This window comes from Malania oleifera, chromosome 4 (genome assembly GCF_029873635.1).
Source record: "Malania oleifera isolate guangnan ecotype guangnan chromosome 4, ASM2987363v1, whole genome shotgun sequence".
NCBI classification, from domain to species: domain Eukaryota; kingdom Viridiplantae; phylum Streptophyta; class Magnoliopsida; order Santalales; family Ximeniaceae; genus Malania; species Malania oleifera.
In genome coordinates, this window is record NC_080420.1 from 76941962 (window position 1) to 76967575 (window position 25614).

A 25614-nucleotide genomic window follows, 5' to 3' on the forward strand; every position below is an offset into this window, starting at 1 on the left:
ATTATATGCACGTAACTCCCTGAAACGTTGCAAAACAACACCTCACATATCAAGCGCAGCAGGTGGGCTCGTGCATGGCATACTATAGTCTCCGCATCTGCATTTGCTAGGAGCTGACGAAACATCTCCCCATTAAGGAACCGTATATGAATGTGTGCACCAACCAACTCATTGTTTGGTGGTACGAACCCTAAAAAATGTCCACACATAGTACGTAGTGCGAGTCGTCCCTGAAGGTCTGTAGGGCCCTCAATTGGTCCAACAGTACGACCAGTAATTGGGCTCCCATCAATTGGCAGCCCGAACAAAATCGTGACATCTTCAAGTTTGATGGTTGCCTCCCCATGTGGTGTGGTAGGTGGAACGTGTGCAGCTACAGTCTCCACCGCTCCACTAAAACTGTTACGAGATGCCAATCCAACTGGATATGGGCAGTTCAATATATACCATAGAACCCCGCATTGCATATCCATCTAACAATATGGTCGTCTGCATCCAACCAGCGCTCAATAAACTGTGTGCCCCCTTGGAAGAATTAGGAGTCGACATGACCATCAACCCATGCTCAGCTGGACCGATGATCATCGCCCATCGTCAACACGTTGCGATCAGCAGGCCTTGGATCAATCCTGCAAAAGGCACCGATGAAATATAGTAAATACAAAATGAACATGACGTGTAGTAAAAGTCCTATAAGTGTGTCATAAGTCAATACGAAGGGTCAGTTGCATCCCTTGGTTGTGTCCTTCTTGAACACCTTGTGCAATTATGTCCTTCTTGATGACATATGTTGTATGTGCTCTTCTTCCTACCTTCCCTTGCGTCCATCTCATTTCGTAGACGTAAGCTTTTAGGTTGACCTTTATGCCGAGCATACGTAGGATTTGCTCGCAAATTCGGAAACGAGGATGCTGGCCAATACGTCTCGTGCCTAATCAAATTAAAATTGGTGGCGTATGTCGCATAGTGCTCGGTAGTGCTCAAGCATGACTTAACATACTGGACGGCTTTCAACCGTATCTCTGCACATGCAGCGAGAAGGTGGGAGTAAGGAAAGTGTAAAACTTGCAACTTCCCACATGAGCATTTGTGTCCATTTACACTCAAAGTTTGGATATTGTTTCCTTCATGTGGCCCCGTTTGTGCTGTTGTGATGCTAAAGGTACCCCTCAACCGGTTGAACATTGTGACTCGTTGTGCGGTTGCCTTTAGCTTCCCTCTTTCTATCACTAGCAGGATATGCGGAGTAAATGCATTTCCTCCAGCTATTGCCTTACGAGCAGCCTCCCGTCAACTACTGAAATAATGTGCAACGCGATAATATGTTAGTTGCACAAAGGTCATTATTGGGAGGCTACAAGTTCCTTTCAGAATGACGTTGAAACATTCCACAAGGTTAGTGGTCATGTTCCCATACCTTCGTTCACCGTCATGGCATCGAGTCCACATATAAGGAGGGATCTGTTCGAAAAATGACTTTACTGGTTCTCCACCCTCATAAAATATTCTCTCCATCCATTTGTCAAATTTTCTTACCCGATGTTCCCTTCCCACTCACTCAGTAATATGCTTCAGATTAACACTTTGTTCTTTTGTATTAAATTTGTTGACCACGTGTTGAAAGTAGAATCGCTGGTGGGCATGTGGTGGTTGCCACTGTAGTGAGAATTCCTGGATGCTGATCTGATATCAGGAAAATGTCGTCCCTATCGGTAATGAAATGAAGACAACATAGAAACCAATTTCATATTGTTATTTTTTAATTAAAAATAATATATTATGATGCATATGTTTTAAATTTGTGTTAATATTGGTACTATTATTTATATTAAATCCAAAAATGATTAAATGATAGTATTGTCAAAGAATTCCAACATATACATTTCGAAAAGAAAAAAAACCAAATCTAAGCTATACATTAACATGCCTAAAGAGCAAGTTGAAATTTTGACAATCTGAATAATAATTAGACATTTTATGCTTATTGAACAAGTCTAGGTTCATTTTAAGAAATTAGAATGTAAATTAAAAGCATGAAGATGGATGCAAAATTAGAAAAAATGGACGACAATAATATATACAAATAAATTAAATACAAACTTCAAACTCACAATGTTAATCCAAACAATAATTCATTTTAAATTAAAATCCAATCAATAATTCATTTTTTTTTTCTAATACCAAATTTAAAACACTAGATTACAACATACTTGTCAATTAAATTACACATAACACATAAAACAAATGAAAGGAAGTAAAATACTAACAAAAAAACCCTAACCTCAAATTTGGGCGTTTCCAAACTATGCCTTCAATTAGCAAATTGAAGGTGATACGTACTAATTTATGAGCCACACTAACGATTTTATTAATCAATCTAACAAGTTTTTTAATCAAAAATATAAATTTGAATTCAAAAAAAAAATGAGCTTAGGGTTTCAAAATGAAGTTACCCCATCTCCCCCTTTTATATCTTCCTCCTCAACATTTGGCAAGCAACCTTCGGTGAGCAACGATCACATGCCAATCGTCCGGCCTCTTCCCTCTACTCTACAACGGTCTTCTCCTCTCTGGTCTCTCTGTTCACTCTGCTCTCTATTTATCCGTCACTAATAGTCATAAATTCGTCACTAATAGTATTAGTGAGGAATTTATGAGTAGTAGTCACAGTTTTCAAATAGTTGCTATATGTGTCGTTACTACTAACTGTTAGTGACGAATTTAATTTTTATCACTAATAATGGAGTATTAGTGATGGATTAAATCTATCACTAAAACCCTAACACCATCACTATACAGTATATAACGGCTCAACTCAAATTCGTCACTAATAGGAGGGGTATTAGTGACGAATTATAAATTCGTCACTACTAGTAGGGTATTAGTGATGACTTAGATATTCGTCACTACTAATATGGTATTATTGACGAATTAGAAATTCGTGACTACTAGTATGGTATTAGTGACGAATTAGAAATTCGTCACTACTAGTGTGGTATTATGGGCGAATCAAAAATTAGTCACTAATAGGAGCGGTATTATGTAATTCATCACTAATAGTAGGGTATTAGTGACGAATTTGAATCCTTCACTAATAATTAGAAAAATTACTTTTATACTAATTTTATTTAATCATGAATTCTTATATAAAAAATCTATAATTACATTTTCGAATATATAAACTGAAACCATAATTACTACAAAATTCGTAAATCATTCAAAATTTCGAATTTAAATATAAATTCAATTAAAATGAAGAAATAACATATGTTTAGATAACAAAAATTATTTAAAAATATTCAAAATTAAAATACAAATACTAATACAAATTCAAATTAAAATACAAAAACTCCATTTGTTCAAGTGACAATAAAAATTATAAAAAAAATCGTCAAAAGTTGCATCTGACGACTGTAGTGCATGCATGCATGACATCATGTTGATGTTATGACAGCCGCAAATCCTACAAATTAAGAGTCATTAAAAAAAATTTAGTACACCAAATCGAGGAGAGCTGACGCTAAGTATAATCAGGAAAAATAATTATATGATATAACAAATTGGCAAAAATTTCATAATCATGCATATTACATAATTTGTACGGTAGTAATATCAATAATGAAAAATGTAACATTGTGTTCGAGAGCATAGATTTCGAACATTTGAATGGATTTGGACAAATTTTAATACAGTTTAATATTACATTTTATTTAAATTCAATGTAAATTCAAGTCCAAAGTATCTCGAAACACAAGGAGCATAAAATTATATTAAAATTTATTAAAGTCTATTTAAATCTAAATTTAAGATGTAAAATGCATGCTCTAAAAAGCAGCATAAGATTAGTTTATGGGGGATTTGCACAATGACTCAATGAGGTATTAGCATTGCGTGGGGAAGGGGATGCAGCGAATAAATCCAACCGGTGACATATGTCCAATTAGCATGCTTTATTGTTTCGTAGACAAGCATTATTGCTCTACTTAAAATAAAACTCTAAACAATGATTGTGGGGTTTACAGAGGAGGGAAATGGGAAGATTCATGGAGAAAAAGGTCATGAACTGGCATGAGCAAGTGTGTATCTTTTCAAGCCTTAGTGAGAAAATATTATAACTAAGTAAAATATGTGAGTCAAATGGACATGAAATTGGTCATTTGTTTGGTAGTTGAGAAAATTATGGAAAATAAAATATGCCCTAGGCGCTTTCATTGGTGATCTCGTGCATGGACCATTTTTTTTCCATTTTTTTTGGTTATTTTCTATAGTGACACCCATATGTCCAGATGAATCTCTAATTATGTCTTTTTCAAATAATTATGAAAGTGATGCTCCCTGTGAGTTATGTATATATTCAACTTATGTGTTTTTTAAATTTTCAAATCCTCAGCCAAGTGTATATAATATTTTCAATGATTTTGGCACGGCAATGAATGCTTTAAGCTTACCGGACCAAAAACATATAAATGAATGTCCGTTGTAAATGAACTAAGTCTACATTACCTCATTTATTATGATTCCTAAGTTTCACTCATCCTTTCAAAAATAGTTTAACATTAAACTAAGCCTATCTTTTGTTTCAGACTTTGAAAAATTTTAATGCAATTTTGGCAGCATGCCGTCTATAAATTGGATATTTTCTCATAAAACCTGTACCTGATAGGTTCAAATAGATCATTTATAAGAAGTTGAAGGCACACACGACCCTATATCCACTACCAGCATGCAATACACATCAATTGCATCCGCCATGCCGGAGACATTCTAAACTAGCATGAAATCCCGTAGCATATTCACGACAGTAATCCATGTAACCATATATTAAATTCAGAATATGAATAGCAGAGAACAATGGATAGTATTGAGTTTAGTGTTGTATTGTTATTCATCCAGGCATTTGACAGAACGTTATGAGATGATGAGAGCATTTAATTTAAATAATTATGAAAGTGATGCTCCCTGTGAGTTATGTATATATTCAAATTATGCGTTTTTCAAATTTTCAAATCCTCAACCAAGTGTATATAATATTTTCAATGATTTAGGCACGGCAATGAATGCCTTAAGCTTACCAGACCAAAAACATATAAATGAATGTCCGTTCTAAATAAACTAAGTCTACATTGCCTCATTTAGTAATGTTTGCGAAATTTTGGCAGCATGCCATCTGTAAATTGAACATTTCCAAAAAAATTCCTACACTAAAACTTGATAGATTCAAACAAACAAATCACAATAATACGCATCATGCAGATACTAGTGAGTTTGAGCATGTGAGAACCTAATTTCACTACAACATGCAATTCACAATGTACTGCATCAGCCATGCAGTTAGCGTTCAACACAAGCATATTTGAAAGGTATTAATACATTTAAATGAAGTGTTGATGGGGGTTGTAAACTGGAATGAAGAAGTTTGCCTTGAAACTACTTGGCAGGGCTCCATTTTCAATCCATGTCAATGCCTATTTTACTTTCTTTCCTTAATTGTTCATCTCTTACCTTGAAGATGCTCCCATATTAGGTTATGCATTCATTCTGGAACCTCTATAATACTCTCTTCTCACAGAGTAGCTACTTTCATTAAAACAAATTTCATTTTTCCTCAAGTTAGATTCAAACTCTTAGTGAGACACTTTCACTTGTAGAATAGCTTATACTTCATGTTCATGTGCATGGTTCGCCTCTAGAATTTAGATCCACACAAAAATGGGAAATCTCATCCATGCTTTAATTCTCAAATTTAGATATTTATGGATTCAAATAAAATTTAATATAAGTTTGTATTATATTTTATTGAAACTCACACAAATCCATATTTAAAGTATGAATTTTAAGCTTGCAAAAATGAATAAAAAATTTTTTATTGCAAAATTTAAACAATATAATGAAAAAGAAAAATAAATGAAAACTATGAGTTCAAAGTAATTAAAAAAAAAAAACATCAATGATTATACTAAAGATACAAACTTCAACCAATTTTTATTTATAAGACGACAACCATAAAAACTAGAAATTATCATACTAGGAAGAAAATCTTCAACCGATTTTTATTGACAAGGCATATTTATAAGTTACAAATAATAATTAATACTTTTTTCTGAGTAAGAAAAATTAAAATTTTTGTGAGTTATCTAATATTACAGTTAGAACAATAAACTATAAATTTCAACTATTGATTAATAATAATTTAAGCTATAAAATGAAATCCTACAAGTGACTGACCTTCAAATACTACTGCACAAGGATATATATCCCTTTCTTATTACATGTTAAACGAAATAATTATAATATATACATATATAATGCAAATACTTAGTCTTAATAAACAAAAAAAATTATAATGTATTATTAAGTAGGGGCAGCTTATTTAAATATACATAATTAAGACTAAGTATTACCATTAAAAATTAAAAAAATAAAGTGATAATATATTTTTGAAAGCAAAAATTTTGAGTTTAAATGTAGATTTCTATAGATTAAAATAACTCCACACAAAAACTAAATTCTATCTAAATCTAAGCAAACCAATTAAAATTTTTCCATGCTCCCAAAAACATGGTTAGGGATTGACTATTTTAAAAACAAGAGATGACCCTAGAAATATATTGTTGAGGTTCCAGCCAAAATAAAAATAAAAATAAAAATAAACAAAGAAGAAAGACAAGGGAACAAACCTAAGGTGTCCAGCGAGAAGTTAAGGTCGTCAGTCGGCTGGGAACAGCAGGAGCTAGACTAGGAAAGGGTCGAGTTCGACGGGGGTCGCAGCGGGAAACTGGGAGAGGGTGTACTAGGCCGTCAGTCCACTAGGGCTCCAACGAAGCCTGCGATGTCCAGCGAACAGGGCACACTAGGCCGAGAGAGAGCAGCAGGAGACTGGGAAAGACGATCGCGCGTGGGAGCAGAAGAGGAAGAGGAGGAGCCAAGAGAAGGAGGGAAAATATCCTATGGATAGGGATAAGAGATTTTGGGCATTAGTGACGGTTTCAAAACCGTCACTATTATTCTCCGTCTATTTTCTTTTTTAAATGACATAGGATTAGTGACGGTCCACAATTCATCACTAATAATGACCTAGTAGTGACGAGTTTAGAAATTCGTCACTAATAAGAGACCAATGGTGACGAATTTATAAATCCGTCACTAATATTCTGAACTTAAATTTTTTTTTTTAAAAGGAAGTTTTAGTGACGAATTTAAAAATTCGTCACCATTGGTCTCTTATTAGTAACGAATTTACAACATCGTCACTAATACTCTGAACTGAATTTTTTTTATTTGTTTTTAAAAAAGGCATTATTAGTCACGGTTCTCATATCTGTCACTAATAAGAGACCAATAGTGACAAATTCATAAATTCGCGACTAATACTCTGAACTTAAAATTTTTAATTTTTTTAAAACAGGAAGTATTAGTGACGGTTCTTGAATCCGTCACTAATAATAGGCCAATAGTAATAAATTTACAAATTCATCACTAATACTCTGAACTCAAATTTTTTTTATTTTTTTAAAAAAATGAAGTATTAGTGACGGTTGTCAAATCCGTCACTAATAATGACCAATAGTAACGAATTTTGAAATTCGTCACTAATACTCTGACCTAGTACCCTTAACTAAATTTTTTTATATATTTATAGATATTAGTAGTGACGGTTGGTTAATCGTCACTAATAAGTGACTTTTAGTAGTGCGCGCACCTATTACTTGGTTATTACGGGTGTTGGCGTGGATCTCTCCTCCTCTTTATTAGATCGGAGCTAATCACTCGTCAGAATGTTAGACCCGGAGAGAGTGCGAGACAGGCGTTGACCTGCCCTTATTAGTGTGATTTATTATGGGCATATCAATTGTCTCCCCCTCAATTTCAAATTTCTGGATAGAATTTTGAATTTTGTGTTTGCATCTTTCCCTTTAGAAGTTTTAACACTCCATTGTGTTCCCTTTTTTTTTTTTTTTGGGAGGATAGTTGAGCAGCTCATGCCAAACCGTTTGTGCCGAGCTGTTTTGTCCGAGCTCTTTGGAGAAAGACTCGTGCCGAGCTGTTTGTGCCGAGCTGTTTTGTCCGAGCTCTTTGAAGAAAGACTCGTGCCGAGCTGTTTTGTCCAAGCTTTTCGAAGAAAGACTCGTGCCCAGCTATTTGTGCCGAGCTGTTTTGTCTGAGCTCTTCGAAGAAAGACTCATGCCGAACTGTTTGTGCCGAGCTCTTGGAAGAAAGACTCGTGCCAACCTGTTTGTGCCGAGCTGTTTTGTTCGAGCTCTTCGAAGAAAGACTCGTGCCAAGCTGTTTGTGCTGAGCTCTTTGAAGAAAGACTCGTGCCGAGCTGTTTCTTCCGAGCTCTTCGAAGAATCATTCAGGTTGAACTGTTTTGTCCGAGCTCTTTGAAGAAAGGCTTGTGCCGACCTGTTTTGTCCGAGCTCTTTGAAGAAAGGCTTGTGCCGAGCTGTTTCTTCCGAGCTCTTCGAAGAATCATTCAGGCCGAACTGTTTTATCCGAGCTCTTTGAAGGAAGGCTTGTGCCGAGCTGTTTCTTTTGAGCTCTTTGAAAACTTAGGCCGAACTATTTGACTCTTTAAGGGAATTAGTTCGACCTGTCCCATGGAGGGAAATTGGCTGAGCTATCCAACCTACTCGACTGTGTGGCCTTACAGGTCATGCCCATTAATTGGGCCTTTGCGTCTATTGAGCCGTGCTCCCCTGCTGGGCTTTTCTGGCTTTACGAGTCGTGCTCGTCAGTTTGGGCCATCCGCCTGATGAGTCGTGCTCATCTCTTGGGTTGTTCTGGACTCACGAGTCGTGCTCGTCAGTTTGGGCCATCTGCCTGATGAGTCGTGCTCATCTCTTGGGTTGTTCTATCCTCACGAGTCCTGCTCGTCAGTTTGGGCCATCCACCTGATGAGTCGTGCTCATCTGTTGGGTTGTTCTGGCCTTACGAGTTGTGCTCGTCAGTTTGGCCATCCGTCGAATGAGTCGTGCTCATCTGTTGGGTTGTTCTGGCTTCACGAGTCATGCTCGTGAGTTTGGCCTTCGCGTCTGTTTCCCCTTCCCGAGGCATCGTTGCACGCTTCTGTCCTGCGAGAGATACATAAAAGCAGGTTTTAAATGCATTCTACCTTGAGAAGTGGGCTGGAGGAAAGCTCTTATTTATGGTCATCCGTCTAACGCTGTGTCCGAGGCGACTTGGTGTTTCCGAGGTAACATTTGTCCTTGGGAAGCCACGTCTGTGCCTTTGTCAGAGACTTTCTGTGTCCTTTTCCTCCCTCGAGATGCAATCCTTTTAGTAAATGAAAATTCTTGAGACTCCCGCCACAGGGATTCATGCCCTCGTCTCTTTATAAAGGCCAGTGGACTCTTTCATTCCACACTCGTCTTCATTCCAAGAGGACTGCTTTCTTCTCTACTCTTCTTCATTCCACAAGTCCCCCATTTGGTGCTAGGTATGCTTTCCCTCTCTATAGCATTTTTGCTTTGTTATTCTTCATGTTCTTCGTTGTTCTTGCGTTAGTTTTGTATGTTTGATCTTTTCTCGTAAGTCGCCTAGCTGTTTGTGTGTGAAATTTTACTGGTCTTGATCTGTCTTGGAATCTTTTCTTCTTTGTTTTTGCTGTTGCTTGCTCGTTTGATCCTTAGGTATAGATACTGTTTCCTTCAGGCTTTGTTTTCCCTATGGAGACTTCCTCACAGCCTTTAAGGGTTCCTACTATAGTTCGGAGCGCTCGTTGTGAGCTTACCTCCTCCGACCTGCGGAATGTTCATTATTTTTTTTTCCATACCATCTAATATCACTGTTAGGTTGCCCTCTACTTCCGAGTCAGCTCTTGACCAAAAATCCGAGGAGCTCTGCCTTTATACGGATTATATAGATTTGGGTCTTAGGCTCCCTTTTCCCTCTTTTGTCTCTAGCGTACTACGTTTTTATCGCATAGCACCATCTCAACTCATTCCGAACTCTTATCTTTCACTCACCTGTTTTGCCGTGCTCTTACTTCGACTGGGCCATCAGCCTACCGTCCCACTTTTCAGAAATTGTTTCCAAATGCGATCTCATTCTGCAGAGAAGGAGCTATATTATTTCAACTCCCTACCAGGTTATAAACTTTTCTCACCAGGCAGTTCTTCCATCCATAATTGGAAGACTCGTTACTTCTTTGCCTCGGGAGAGTTGAATTACACGGGCTCCTTTGTTTGGTCTTCTACTCTTGATGGTAACGTCGTCTGTCTTTTTCCCCCCTCTTTTGCAGGGCTTACTAGGTTATCCGTCTAACTCATCTTTTCTCCTTTCACCCCTTTTTCCTTTGTAGTTCGGGTGCACCATCTCCTCCCCAGACTTTCCCCCGAAGAGCAGGCTATCCTGAAAGAACTTCATGTCCTTGGTGAACAGGGTGTTATCCCTCATGAGGAGCCGCTCCAGGAGCGTGTCCTCGTGCAGTGGGGGATCAGCCCCGTTTCCTCAAGTCATTCTTCCCCCTAATTATGTATATGTGTATGTTCGGATGTTGTCTTTACTGTTGGTATTCTTACTCCATTTCTCTTTTATCCTTGCAGATATGGACTTCACCCGGTATGAATCTCTCATAGGAGAAGCTAGAAAGCAAAGGGTGAGTAGGAGCAGGAAGAAGAGAAGGGAGATCGAAGGAGAATCCTCTCACAGGGATGCCCCTGCAGTAGGTGACTCCGGCGCCCTCACTGATGAGGTCCAGGCTACTCCTCCTATGAACCTGCAGGCTCAAATTGAAGCCATCTTTCACGAGCTGACCCGTTCTGCCTCTGCTCTCCATCGAGCTGTGCATGCTGAGGATTTTGTGTAGGCCCAGTGCACCCTTCCTGACGCTCTCTCAGCGAAAATCCGCTATACTTCGTACCAGGTAGACTTAACTGGCTTTATACTTTTAGACTTATGCATAGTCTTTCTAACTGTTCCAAACTTTGTATTCTTCCACAGCTGGCGACGATGGCTCTAGCTTAGGAGGAAAAGGTTGCGGAGATGTATCGGCAGACACTCGATGCCTGGGAAAAATATGTTCTTACTCAGAACGAACTGCACGAGGCCAAGGTCCGCGAGCGTGCTCTGCAAGCAGAGGTTGATCGCCTTCGTAATGAGGAACTTCCTGCCAGAGAAGCTGCTGTTGTTGCTTCTTCTTCCCGAACTACAGTGAAAAAGTACAAAGACTCCAACCAATTTGTTATCGACACCTCCAAAGCTTATCGAGTTGGATTCAGGAGGTGCCGGGATCAAGTAAGGACCAAACATCCTGAGCTTCCTCTTGATGGTGTAAGCTCTCATGGTTATAGCGGTGAGAGCCCCGAGTCTGCGGAGGATCTGGAGGAGGATGAAGAAGGGGAGGAGGAGGAAGTTGGAGAGGGGAGCAAAGCAAACTAGTTTGTAGGAACCAAACATGTATTTTGAATTTTTCAACCTTTATTGATGTAGTGCAACTTTTGTAATGGATACTTTTATTACAGCGCTGTAAGAAGCGGTTTTTAAGAATAGTATTTCTTTAACATTTCAAAATTCCATGTGTTCTTGAGTTCTTTCCCCCCTACATCTTCCAACTTGTATGTCCCTGGTTTTATCTCTGCTGTGACCTTGTATGGGCCCTCCCAGTTAGGCTTTAACTTGTGTGACCCTAGCTCAGCCGGGTTGTTTCGCCTCTTCCTCAGGACTAAGTCTCCTGGCTGGAAATTTCGTACTTTAACGCGGTTGTTGTAGTACTTTGCTACCCTCTGCTGGTACGCTGCAACTTTTAAACTCGCCTGATCCTGTCTCTCTTCCAGTAGGTCTATTTCTGACCTGAGCTCCTCACTGTTGGTCTGCTCGTTAAAGTACTGCCTTCGCCAAGAGGGTATCCCCACCTCTGCTGGGATGACTGCTTCTGCGCTGAAGACAAGCATGAATGAGGTTTCCCCTGTTGCTGCTCTCTTGGTGGTGTGGTATGCCCATATGAGGGAAGGGAGTTCCTCTGTCCATCTACCTTGCATGGATTCGAGTCGCGTCCTCAGTCCGTGTAGAATCGTCCGATTCATGTTCTCTACTTGTCCATTGCTCTGGGGGTGCGCCACTGACGCAAAGAAAGGCTTAATAGATAGGTCCGAATAGAACTTTTTGAAGCAGTCATTGTCGAACTGCTTCCCGTGGTCTGTAACTACCGCCCAGGGGATGCCATAACGGCAAACCAGTGAGGTCCACACGAAGCGTGTAATGTTCTGCTCTGTTATGGTGGCTAGAGGTTCGGCCTCTACCCACTTAGTGAAATAATCTATTGCTACCAACAAGAATTTTTTCTGGCCAGTCGTCTGTGGAAGAGGTCCGAGGATGTCTATCCCCCACTGAGCAAAAGGGCAGGGACTGGTTAGAGGGGAGAGTAGACTAGAGGGTGCGTATGGTACCACTGCGCACCTTTGACATCTGTCGCATCTTTTGACGAGCTCGATAGCGTCCTTCTTTATTGTGGGCTAGTAAAATCCTTGTCGCATAGCCTTGTGAGCTAGAGCCCTACTGGCAAGGTGGTTTCCGCATACTCCTTTGTGGATTTCCCGTAGTATTTACTCCCCTTCCTCGTTGCTTAAACATCGAAGGTAAGGCAATGTCAGGGATCGCCTGTAGAGCTCCCGACCCATCAACGTATATCTTGCAGCTTTCCTCCTTACCTTTTAAGCCTCCTTATTGTCTTCTGGTAAGGATCCATCCTGGAGGTATAGGAATAAAGACGCTCTCCAATCGTCCTTGCTGAACTCGGACGCTACTAAGTTAATTCTGTCCTCCTCGTATGAGGGTTTCCCTATGCGTTCAAGATAGATAGTGTCTTTCCAATCCGAACTGGTTGCCGAAGCTAACTTCGCGAGTGCGTCCGCCTTTTTGTTCTCTGCCCTCGGCACGTGTTCTATGTCGAACAGAACGAATGCCTCTATGTATTCTCTTGCTTTGAAGAGATATTTCTTCATTCTTGGATCCCTGGCCTCGAATTATCCTTTAAGCTACTCTACCACCAGCTGGGAATCACTCAATACTTTGATCTATGCCACCCCTAATGCTTCCGCCAGACGCAGGCCTACTAACAGAGCTTCGTACTCCGCTTCGTTGTTGGTTGCTATGAACTCCAGCTTTAATACAAAGAGAGTTTCATTGCCCTCTAGGTCAGAAAGGATGAATCCAGCTCCCCCTCTAGCAGCATTAGAGGACCCATCAACATGTAGCGTCCATTTCTTCGACTTGGTGGATGATTCGGGGAACCTTTCTGCTGTAAAATCTGCGAGTACCGGAGCTTTGACTGCGGGCCTCGGTTGATACTGTATGTCGAACTCACTTAATTTTATCGACCACCTCGTCATCCTTCCCGAACTCTCCGGTCGCTATAGAATTTGTCTCATTGGCAGGTTTGTTAACACGATAACCCTGTGGGCTTGAAAATAGGGTCTTAATTTCTGTGCCGCACAGATGATGGAGAAAGCGGCTTTTTCCACCATACAATAGTTCTTTTCGTCACCACTTAACACCTTACTTGTGTAATATATTGGCTGATGCTTCCTGCTTTCTTCCCGGACCGGGACCGAGCTGATGGCATTTTTCGTGGAAGCTATGTATAGATAGAGGTCTTCCCCATTCTTTGCTTTTGTCAAGAGAGGAGGGGATCCGAGGTATTGCTTAAGCTGCTCGAAGGCTTTGTCCTGCTCCTCCCCCCATTCGAATCCTCCCTTCTTCCGTAGTGCTCTAAAGAAAGGTAAGCCTTTGTTCCCTGAGCAGGAGATGAACCTGCTGAGGGAGGCTATCCTCCCCGTTAGAACTTATATCTCCTTTTTAGTCCTTGGAGCTTCCATTTTTAGTAGCGCTTGTATTTTATCCGGATTTGCTTCTATACCTCTATGAGTCACCATAAAGCCCAGGAATTTCCTTGCAGAAATGCCAAATACACACTTCGAGGGGTTCAACTTCATGTGGTACCAGCGAAGGAGCTCGAACGTTTCCCTCAAATCTTTACAATGTTGCCCCGCTTCCATGCTTTTCACCAACATATCGTCCAGGTACGCTTCCATTGTTTTTCCGAGCTGGTCTTTAAAAATCTTGTTCACCAACCTCTAATATGTGGCCCCCGCATTTTTTAAGCTGAAGGGCATCACCCGGTAACAATACAAACCCCTTTTGGTGATAAAAGAAGTTTTTTCCTCATCGGCTCGACTCATAGGGATTTGGTTGTACCCTGAGTAAGCATCCATGAAGCTGAGAAGTTCGTGCACCGAGGTCGAATCCACTAGCTGATCGATTCGAGGGAGAGGGAAGCTGTCCTTTGGGCACGCTTTATTCAAGTCCGTGAAGTCTATGCAGGTGCGCCATTTTCTATTGGGCTTCCTTACCAGGACCACGTTCCTCAGCCACTCTGGGTAGTCTACTTCTCGAATAAAGTTGGCCTGCAACAGTTTCGCCACCTCTTCATCGATTATTTTGATCCGTTCCATTGCGAAGCTCCTTTTTTTCTATTTCACAGGTTGGTGGTTGGGGTTGACCTGCAACTTGTGCTCTATCACAGCAGGGTCAATGCCAAGCATGTCTGCGGCCGACCATGCAAACAAATCAGCAAATTCGTCCAAGAGTTCAGTCAGCTCCGCTTTCAAGGTGTCGGGCAAGTAATTCCCGATCTGTATACTTCTCTTTTGGTGGCCTTGCAGTGGTATGTGCTTGATATCTTCGTGTAATGTACTGATCTGGGGATATTCTCCTCTGACTTCTAGATCTTCCACTGTTAGAGCTTCTTTAGCCTCCATCTTCCCTTTCAAGGCCATTACATAGCAACTCCGAGCAGCGGCCTGATCTCCCTTAGCAGATCCTATCCCTTGTGGTGTAGGGAACTTAACTTTGAGGTGGTATGTTGACGATACCGCCCGAACTGCGTTAAGGAAAGGGCGACCCAAGATGACATTGTATACTGAAGGTCGGTCAACCACCAGGAATTCTGCCAACGTCGTTACCTGCTGTGGGGTCGTCCCTATTGTTACCGGTAACGTGATCGTTCCTAAGGGGTGAACGGTGTTTCCTCCAAATCCTACCAAGGGGGTCGAGACGGGCTTCAGTCGTTCCTTGCTGATCTTCATCCTGACCAAGACCGAGCTGAACATGATGTTGGCCGAGCTCCCGTTGTCTATTAGTATGCGTCTGACCATGTAATTGGCCACGAGTAGGGAGAGCACTAGTGCGTCATCATGCGGTTGCTGCACTCCTTCTTCATCTCCACTGTCAAAGGTGATGACGTCATCTCTCTTGTTTCGTTTGCTACTGGTTTCCCCCTTTTCCATCATCAGCACCTATTTAGCATATCTTTTGCATGCACTCCTGCTATCTCCTCCACTGGCGGATCCTCCGAAGATCACCGCAATTTCCCCAATGACCTGCTCTTCCTTCTCTTTTACGCCATGCCTTCTTTGCTCGAGTGGTTCCCTTTGTGGATTCTCTTTCTTGATAAACTTTGACAGATGTCCCCTTCAGCTGAATGCATTCTTCTGTATCGTGGCCGTGATCCCTATGGAATGCGCAGAACTTGGACATGTTCCACTTATGTAGAGGCGTTCGCATAGGTTCAGGCCACGAGACGTAGTCCTTCTTTTTTATCTGCATCAGTAACTCTGAGCGCGGTACATTTAGGGGTGTGTAGGTGGAGAACTTGTCGTGCTGTCCTCCCATCTTTTGACCCGTTTGCAGCGCACTAGTTTGATGCCTTTTTGCAGATCTATAGGTGTCTCCAGATTCTCTGTTATTGTTTCCCCTTTTCCACTTTATGCGATTTCCTCTCGTATCCATCATCTCCTCCAAGTTTATGTACTTCTTTGCTCGGATCATTAACTCCCCCATGTCCGCCGGCAGTTTTTTCCCTAGGGAGTATAAGAAGCTTCCGGGTTGGAGAGCCATTGTCAAGGTGGCCGAAGCTACCCCCATATCTAAGTTGCGGATTTCTAGGGTTGCTGTGTTGAACCGGTGCATAAAGTTCTTTAGAGTTTCCCGCTCCCCTTGCACCATACTCATTAGATGGCCTGTTGTTTTAGCAACTCTTCGGCTACTAAGGAAGTGGCCAGTGAACATTTGCTCCATCTCTTGGAAGGAACCGACAGATCCTGGTCGAAAAGTTCGATACCAGTCTCTGGCAGTACCCATTAGGGTGGTAGCAAAAGCTCTACACATGATGGCGTCAGGAGCCCCTTGCAACTGCATCAACATTTTGAAATTGTCCAGGTGATCAATGGGGTCAGACAAACCTTCGTATCTTTCAAAGGTGGGCATCTTGAATCTACTCCGCAATGGAGCTTCCTTGATGTCTTTGTTGAATGGAGGCTCTGAGGACCTTAGGGATGCTTCCCCATAGTAGGGCCTGGTTCTGCCTTCCTTCATCATCTTCTCTGTGTAATCTATCTTCTTTATTCTTTCCTCGAGCTTAGTGGACCTTTGTTGGTTGACGTCCACACTATTTGCATCTTCTACCTTCTTATTAGGGTGAGTTTTCTCTTCTTTCTCCACTGGTTCGTTAGCTTGCTTGTCTGCGCTGGGATTCTCTTGCGGTTGGGGAAGGACGTGCTCTTCTTGACTCTTCTGTTGTAAGAGTTGGTTGAGCATGTCTCTCATTTCCTTCTGGAAAGCGAGGAACTCTTCCCTACTGACACCCGATGATTCTACGGAGGTGGATTAGATGGATTGGGATGGTACTTTTGTATTAGGGAAGGAGGTAGAATTGCGTGAGGTCGGCATTGCTGGAATGTTGAAAGTCGAGAGCAAGATAATATCGCCTCCTAAAAGTGACTTCCCACAGACGGCGCCAACTGTTGCGAGGTAAAAAATAGTTAGGATGCTCCTTCGACTCTCGTTGACCTGAAAGAGGAAGAGAAGAAAGGCTTGGAGGACCCGGGGTGTACTCCGGGGGATCTCTCCGATGCCTAAGTAAGAGGAAGGCTTTTAGGGAGGCTAAATGCAACAGTAATAATGGGTGTCGAATGACTTACCTTTGCCTGTACTCCAAATCCCTTCTTATAGGGGATTGAGTTGACCGTCGGTTGGCTCGAATTTATTGCACGGGGGCGTGAATCGCTCTCCAGCAATAAGTGCGCGCGCCTATTACTCGGTTATTACGGGCGTTGGTGTGGATCTCTTCTCCTCTTTATTAGATCGGAGCTAATCACTCGTCAGAATGTCAGACCCGGAGAGAGTGCGAGACAGGCGTTGACCTGCCCTTATTAGTGTGATTTATTATGGGCATATCAGAAGCAAATCTCGCAGGACCAAGCTGTAAGATTTGCCACGCGTTAGTTCACGATTTATTTACCCTGCAAATGTCACAGTTTGGTCCTGCGAGATTTGCTTCCCAACTTGCCACGCGTCAGTTCACGGTTCATTTCCCCTGCAAATCATGCAGTTTGGTCTTATAAGATTTGCTTCTCAGCTTGCCATGCGTCACCATGAGAAGCCTTACCCATTTAAATCTCGCAGTTTGGTCCAGCGAGATTTGTTTAAATTTTGTTGGAACAAACTGCGAGATTATGTAAGTCTTAGAATGAAAAAAATTTTCTAGTATTATTTAATATTTTATTATAAAAAAATATTAAAATAGGAAAAAACTCCACAAATGCAAGTGGCAAAAAGCAAAAGACAAGACTAATGAGGGTGAGAGAGCGTTGGCGGGGAAGCCGACCAAATCCGATGCTCTTATCCGGTTCGGCAACGAACCAAACCGTTGGTTGCGTGTCGGCGATCTCCTTCTCTGCTTCCATTTTGATTTATTGCATTGCAGTGTGGCTTCAATATACCGCACAAAAACATTTTCTTTCTTCCAAAATTGACGACCAAGAAATGGATAACATGTTGGAAAATTTCATCCGAGGCCCACAGAGCCCCTTGAAATCCCTCTTCCACCGTCGCGGCAGCCGCAGCAACAGCGGAAAGTTATTCTCCGGCGATGATGATTCTGACCATGGCGAGGCCAATTCTCCCAAACACATTCCTCAGCTTTCTCCTTTCGCCAATTCTGTCGTTGCTCGATGCTCCAAGTAATCGCCGTTGCCTCCTCTGCGTTTAGATGTTTTTTACCCCTTCCCATTATCTGTCTCTTTGATCACTTCCTTATTTCATGGGAATCTCGCACTGTATTTTCAACTGGATTTATTTCAGTAGTTCTTTCTATGTCTTTATGCTTGTTTTGATCGCATTCTCATCACCATTGATAGTCGTTAGGGCTAGCTGTTATTCTTTCAGTAAAGGTCTGTTTAATTGGGGAGAAGAAAAGAGAAAAGGAATGGGTTCCTCTCCATGACTCTTGTTTGGTTCACATAAGATGGAGAGAAGAGAAAAGAAAGGATTGCTCTCCTCTTCTCTTGTTTCACAATGTTCTTGTCTGTCATCCCTAGCCATATGAATCATGTGGCTTCTTCCTTCTTCTGAGCCGCGCGGTTTTTTGCTGGCCATTATTTATTATGAATATACTGTAGAAATCCCATGTATATTGGAGAGATTTAGTGGGTATATTATTGAGTGAGATTCTTTTAGGAGATTATTTCCATATTTAGAGTAGAGATTGTATTATAAGTAGTTTGTATTGGCTTGTACAAAATTATTCAAGAAATACAGAAATTATTCATTCTGATTTCATGGTATCAGAGCTAGGAGATTAAACCTAACTATCAATGGCGGAAACTTCCGGCCAAAGTAGAGGTTCGATGACTTCTAAATCTCACGAGGTCCTCTGATAGAGTTTCACGAGGTCCTCCAACAGAGTTCAGTCTGTGATTCGCCTCATCTCTGCATCAGAGGGGAGACCTCTCGAGTTAGGGTTTCATACTTTCATTTTTTCTCACCGTTGCCGACTACTGCCCATCACTCACTCGCAGAGCCTTGTGAGTCTGTGACAACGCTCGCCTTGTGGTGTCGCCGTACCTTTGCCTGTTCGCACATCGCTCGCTCGAGTCACTCGCCGTTACATTCTTCACGAACCACGAAACCAGATCATATGGAGGTTACTGATGAAGAACACATTGACTATGATTTGAGTGAGCCAACTATGGGTGAGAAACTTGAAAGCTTAAATTTACTGAATAATGGTAACAACACAAGCCATGAGAAACAAGATTCTTCTCCTCACACAAAGCTTCCAAGTGCCGACTCTATTCATATTCTGCTTAAGCAAGCCCTACATGCTGATGATCGTGCACTTTTTTTAGATTGCCTTTACACACAAGATGAAAAGGTTATCACAAATTCCACAAATATTTCTTCGGGTTCTTTAGCCCCAAGAGGTGATTTTTTGCAAGCTTGAATATAACCTCTAAATCCAAACTCCTTGGATTATTGATTATGGTGTTTCTGACCATATGGCCGATGCTTATCATCTTTTCTCATCATATTCACCTTATGCTGGAAATTTGAAAGTTAAAATAGCAGATGGATCACTCTTGTCTGTCGCAAGCAAAGGGAATATCCGACTCTCTAACTCCATCAATCTAGAGTCCATTCTTCGTGTTCTTAATTTATCCTGCAACTTACTATCCATTAGCCAGTTGACTAATAATTCCAATTGTTCTGCTACATTTCTTCCCTCTCATTGTGTTTTTCAGGACCTATCATCGGGGAGGACGATTGGCAGTGCTAAGGAGTGAGAGGGACTTTACTACTTTGAGGAGGCGAATGTGAGTGAACAATGTAAAACTGCTACTTGTGATTCTGTATTTATTTCTAGCGATGGTGAAATTTTGTTATGGCATTCTAGGATGGATCATCCAAATTTTCAATATCTAAAACGTTTATTTCCTTCCATTTGTTTAAATAAAACGTCTTCTGAATTTTAGTTTGAAATTTGTGAACTTGCAAAATACCAGCGTAATTTCTTTCCAAAATCCACATGCAAACCATCCAGACCCTTTACTATGATTTACAGTGATTTGTGAGGGCCCTCACGCTCTTTTAATCGCACTCACACGAGATGGTTTGTTACTTTTATTGATGATCATACTTGCATTTGTCAGTTTTCACGCTGGGACATTATTTTCAAGAAAATGGAATTGTTCATCAAAGTTTCTGTGTGGATACCCCTTAACAAAATGAGGTTGCTGAACGTAAAAATAGGCATATTCTTGAAGTAGCTCGGGCATTAATATTCACTAAAAATATGAAAAAATATTTTTGGTGCGATGCCATTTTAATAGCTCCACATCTCATCAATCGAATGCCTGGTCGAGTTCTTTCTTTTGCCACTCCTCTCCAGAAACTCCAGGTATGTTTTCCCAACTGTTGACTCCACTCCAATTTCTGTATGAAAATCTTTGGATGTACTGCATTTGTTCATGTTCATACTCACAATCGGGATAAATTGGAACCTTGTGCCATTACATGCGTTTTTATTCGTTACTCTCCTACTAAGAAAGACTACAAATGTTATGATCCTGTTACAAAAGAAATGTTTGTTAGCGTTGATGTCATGTTCTTTGAAACCACTTTTTACTTCCCAAAGCCCTCTCTTCAGGGGGAGAAATGGAGTGAAGATCGGTTCTTTGATTTTTCTGTCGATGAATTTGTGCCATACACTGAATCTACGATTGCATCATTTCCTGATCTGTCATGTACAAAAGACCACTTAAACTCAGGGAGAGATGCAGAAAAAAAAAAACAACACAGAAATACTTGTTTACTCAAAAAAGTCAAATACAAAGAACAAGGAGAATCTCATACCTAAGGCACAAAGAGAGTTGGAACCGATGATAGCTCCAAGCAATCATGAATACATGCCCAATCCCGATCAGGTAATAGATGGCCATGAGTTCCCTTCTGATAAGCCTGTACTTGATGACATCAATTCACCTATTGCAGTCAGAAAACAAACCAGGTCATGTACTTAATATCCTTGGTCAAAATACATGTCTTATAAAAGTCTGTCTACAAAATTTCGTGCTTTTACTTCTAACCTTGACAGGATAAAAATTCCAAAGAATATCCAGGAAGCCTTGAAGATTCCTGAATGGTGGGAAGCTGTAATGGAGGAAATGTGGGCTCTGAAAAAGAATGGAACTTGGGACGTTATGAATTTGCGGAAAGGGAAGAAGCCAGTTGGTTGTAAATCGGTCTTCATAGTGAAATATAGAGCTGATGAGACAGTTGAACGGTATAAAACCTGACTTGTTGCAAAAAGGGTGTACACAGACCTATGGCATTGACTACATGGAGACATTTGCACCAGTGGCAAAATTGAATATAGTTCGGGTCCTTCTGTCCTTGGCAGCTAACTTGGATTGGCCACTGCAGCAACTTGACATTAAGAGTGCGTTCTAAATGACGAGTTAGAAGAAGAAGTCTACATGACGATACCTCTAGGTTTAAGTAAGAAAGGTGAAGAAAATAGGGTATGTAAACTCAAGAAGTTCCTGTATGGACTCAAGCAATCTCATAGAGTATAGTTCGACAAATATGCGAAGGTGATAAAAAACCAAGGATACCGTCAAGGGCAATCAGATCACACTATGTTTTTTCATCAGTCTGAAAGTGGTAAGAAAATAATTCTGATTGTGTATGTTGATGATATAATCCTAACTGGAGATGATACAGTGGAGATGGAAAGATTGAAGAAAGTCCTAGTTGCTGAGTTTGAAGTTAGAGACATGAGACAAATGCAATACTTCTTAAGAATGGAAGTTGCCAGATCAAAAAAGGGTATGAATGTCTCTCAGCGAAAGTATATCCTTGATCTCCTAACCGAAACTGGCATGCTTGGATGCAAACCTAGTGAAACTCCCATTAAAGCAATAAAGAGAGTTGAAGACTGCGGAATATCAGTTGAAAATGAGAGGTATCAGAGATTGGTTGGTAAACTCATCGATCTATCACATACTAGACCCGACATTGCATTTGCAGTTAGTGTGGTTAGCCAACACATGCATTCACCCAAAAAGACTCACCTAGATGCCGTGTACAAGATCCTTAGGTATCTCAAGGGCTCTTCGGGCAAAGGATTCTTCTTCAAGAAGTGTGAAAGTAAGGAAGTAGAAGTTTTCATAGATGCAGATTGAGCAGGATCAACAGAAGATAGAAGGTCTACCACCGGATATTGCACCTTTGTATGGGGAAATTTGGTGACTTGGAGGAGTAAAAAGCAGAATGTAGTGGCTCGAAGTAGTGCTGAGGTTGAATTCAGGGCGACTGCACAAGGGATATGTGAAGGACTGTGGTTATGAAAACTTTTGGAAGAATTACAGATCCTGGTAAAATTCCCTATCAAACTCCACTGTGACAACAAAGCAGCCATCAGTATCTCTCTTAATCCAGTTCAACATAACAAGACTAAGCATGTAGAACTGGACCAACACTTTATCAAAGAAAATGTTGAAGAAGGAACCATTTGTATGACGTATGTACCTACCAAGGAAAGAACCGCATACATCTTTACCAAAGGGTTAGCCTGACAAAGTTTCGATGATTTCATCTGCAAGTTAGACATGATCAATATCTATGATCCAACTTGAGGGGGAGTGTAGAAATTCCGTGTATATTGGAGAGATTTAGGGGCTATTTATTGTATATTATTGAGTGAGATTCTTTTAGGAGATTGTTTCCATATATAGAGTACAGATTGTATTATAAGTAGTTTGTATTGGCTTGTACAAAATTATTCAAGAAATACAAAAATTATTCATTCTAATTTCATATACAATTAGGGTAAAGCAATAGTAATTATTGAACCTGTTGCCTCAGGCTGCTTTCTACTAGGAAAGAAAAGTTACTCATTTGGTTGCAATTGAATTCATTTTCTGGTAACGAAGTAATAGAATGACCTCAAATAGCTGCAATGAAGGGGAAATGCAGCACAAAGAAGGCTTGAGGAATCTGGTTATGGAAAATTTTTGGGAAAAGTATTCATCTGAGAGAACCCACATCTTTTTTTATCAGTAAGAAAACCAACATTTGTAGCTCAAGAAGCATGAAAAACTTAAATTGCCCTTTTAGAAGTTATTAGCAGTCTATCCAGTACTCAATTCTTACTGCCAATGTTTACAAAAATTAAATTTTGGCTTTTGCCCATAGCTTGATTGGAAATTAATTAACATACTTAAGTAACTAAAAAGGTGGAAAAAACAGTTGCTATTTACAATGTTGCTGTGCTAATTATTGTAAACATTGTGTTAATTGTGTAGATTTTGTGTTTATGATTTATAAGCTTATTATATGCATTTTTGTGTTTTTATGTTTTCCATTTGCAAGTCTTAGTATTAAAACTTTTTCAAAAAGTACCATTGCCCAGTTTTTTTTTTTTTTTCAAAATTTAGTCTAGCTTGGATTCACACCCAAGATTGTATGCTTTATATATATATATATATATATATATATATATTTTAAATGCATAGTATTGTTTTTGTGGTTTCTACTAGTTATAGGGTGTGATTTAGAAATTTGTCCATGTGAAATAAGTTTGCAAAAAAAAAAAAAAACTCAAATGTATACTTCACCTGTGTAACACAAATTATCTTTGTACACACAGCCAGTCCCAAACCCAAATAAAGGAGCAGGGTTGTGTTAAGTAGCTGACAACTAGCATAAAACTTTGTTAGATCTTATTATCATGAATTCTTACCAAATTCACTTAAGTCAAGGGAATAAACCGGGTTAGTATAGAAGGAGAGAGGGTTAATAAGTTACCACAAGAAACTAAGATTGAATTAGCAACTTGAAATATAGGGGCTCTTATTGGCAAAAGTATGAAAATAGTGGAAATAATGTTAAAGAGGAAAATTAACTTAATATGTTTTCAATAGACGAAATGGTTAGGAGAGAAAGTTAGAGAAATTGAAAAATCAGGATTTAACCTTTGGTACACTAGTAAAGAGAAACATAAAAATAGGATGAGAATTATTATAGACAAAGACCTAAAATATAATGTAGTAGATGTTAAAAGAATATGGGATTGGATCATTAAAATTAGGATAGCTTTAGTCTTGGAGATAGTAAACGTCATTAGTGCATTTTGGGAAGATATGGATAGTATTTTACGAGGGATACTAGCTTCTAAAAAGACATTCATAGGAGCTGATTTGATATGAGAGGATACATGGAATCCATGGATATGAAGATAAAAATGAGGTCGGTGATACAATCTTAGATTTTGTCATGTTTTACAATTTGGTAAATTGAATACTTGCCTTATAAAACAAGAACACCTAAAAAATTGCAGAGTGGGTATAATAAAATCCAAATATATTTTTTATTAACTGGAAATGAAGATCGTCTATCTTGTAAGGGTTGTAAAGTTATCCTAGGTGAAAGTTTGGCTACATAACATAGAGTCTTAGTATTAGATATGCATATTAAAAATGGAAAAGAAAAACTAACATAAATCAACATAAGAAGACTATATAGTGGAGCTTGAAAAGAGATAATATAGTAAAACTCAAAGATAAAATGATCAAAGAATGTGATTGGACAGCAGGAGATAAGGTAGATGCAAATACGGTTTGGATAAAATGGCTAATTCTATTGTAAGGATAGCAAAAGAGGTTTTAGGTGAGTCCAAAGGAAAATACTCGGGTAGTAAAGAAAGTTGGTGGTGGTATCAAGAAGTTCAAAAGACCATTAAGACAAAAAAAAAAGGCTGTACCCAGTGCACAAAGCTCCCACTTTGAGTGGGGTCTGGGAGAGGTGGATGTCGGCAAGCCTTACCCCCATTTTTGGAGAGGCTGCTCCCAAGTCTCGAACCTGATTCCACCCGTACCGAGGCGGAGGCACTTGCCATCGCACCAAGGCATGAACTCTATTAAGACCAAAAGAAATTGGTATAAAATATGGCAAAATTGTATAAATATAGAAAATCTTAAAAAATATAAAAAGGGAAGAAAAAATGTGAAAAAGACTATTAGTGAAGCTAAACTTAGAGCTTATGATACTTTATATACTAAACTAGATACAAAAGAAGGGGCAAAGACATTTATAAACTTTCTAGAGTTAGAGAAAGAAAATGCAAAGATTTAGGTTATGTAAATGTATAAAGGATGAGAATGATAATGTCTTAGAGAGAAGACATAAAATAGAAGTGGCGAAGATACTTTAGCAAGTTGTTTAATGAAAACCAAAATGAAAGATTGAACTTGGAAGTGACAAATAAGGAGAAGACTAAATATAGGAGATTTATTTGCAAAATTAGAGTCTTCGAAGTTAAGATGACATTAAAAATGATGAAAAGTGGGAGATTTATAGGACCAAATAAAATACCAATTGAAGTTTGGAAATGTTTAGGGAATAAAGAAAATATCTGGTTAACTAGTCTATTTAACACTATTATAAAAATGAAGAAAATGTTAGAAAAATGGAGGAAAAGTACAATAGTGCCTTTATACAAAAACAAAGGAGATATTCAGAACTACAATAACTATCGTGGAGTTAATATTATGAGTCATACGATAAAATTATGTGAAAAGATAATTAAACATAGAATAAGACTAGAAATGAGGATTTCAAAAAATCAATTTGGTTTTATGCCTAGGAGATTAACAATAGTAGCTATTAATGTTTTAATAAGTTTAATAGAAAAGTTTAGGGAAAAGAAGAGAGCATTGCACATGGTTTCTATTAACCTAGAGAAAGCATATACAGTATCTAGGGAAGTTCTTTGGTGGG

General features: G+C 39.7%; 2 protein-coding genes across 3 annotated transcripts in view; one reads left to right on the forward strand and one right to left on the reverse strand.

The window, feature by feature from the left end:
- Positions 1-565: 565 nt before the first annotated feature.
- Positions 566-1185, reverse strand: LOC131153835 (uncharacterized). The gene is made up of 2 exons (XM_058106287.1): positions 758-1185; positions 566-629 (listed from the first exon to the last, which is right to left on the reverse strand). Exons 1-2 carry the CDS (start codon positions 1183-1185, stop codon positions 566-568), a joined length of 492 nt encoding a protein of 163 aa, XP_057962270.1.
- A 16429-nt stretch (positions 1186-17614) lies between these two features.
- Positions 17615-25614, forward strand: part of LOC131154265 (uncharacterized) — a 39172-nt gene continuing 31172 nt past the window's right edge. For both annotated transcript variants that reach the window (XR_009136404.1, XM_058106932.1), the window contains exon 1: positions 17615-18017. Coding sequence is in view for 1 of the 2 variants with exons in the window: in XM_058106932.1 (XP_057962915.1) it covers positions 17629-18017 (389 nt within the window). In the remaining variant the exon portion in view is untranslated. The remainder of the gene's footprint in view (positions 18018-25614) is intronic.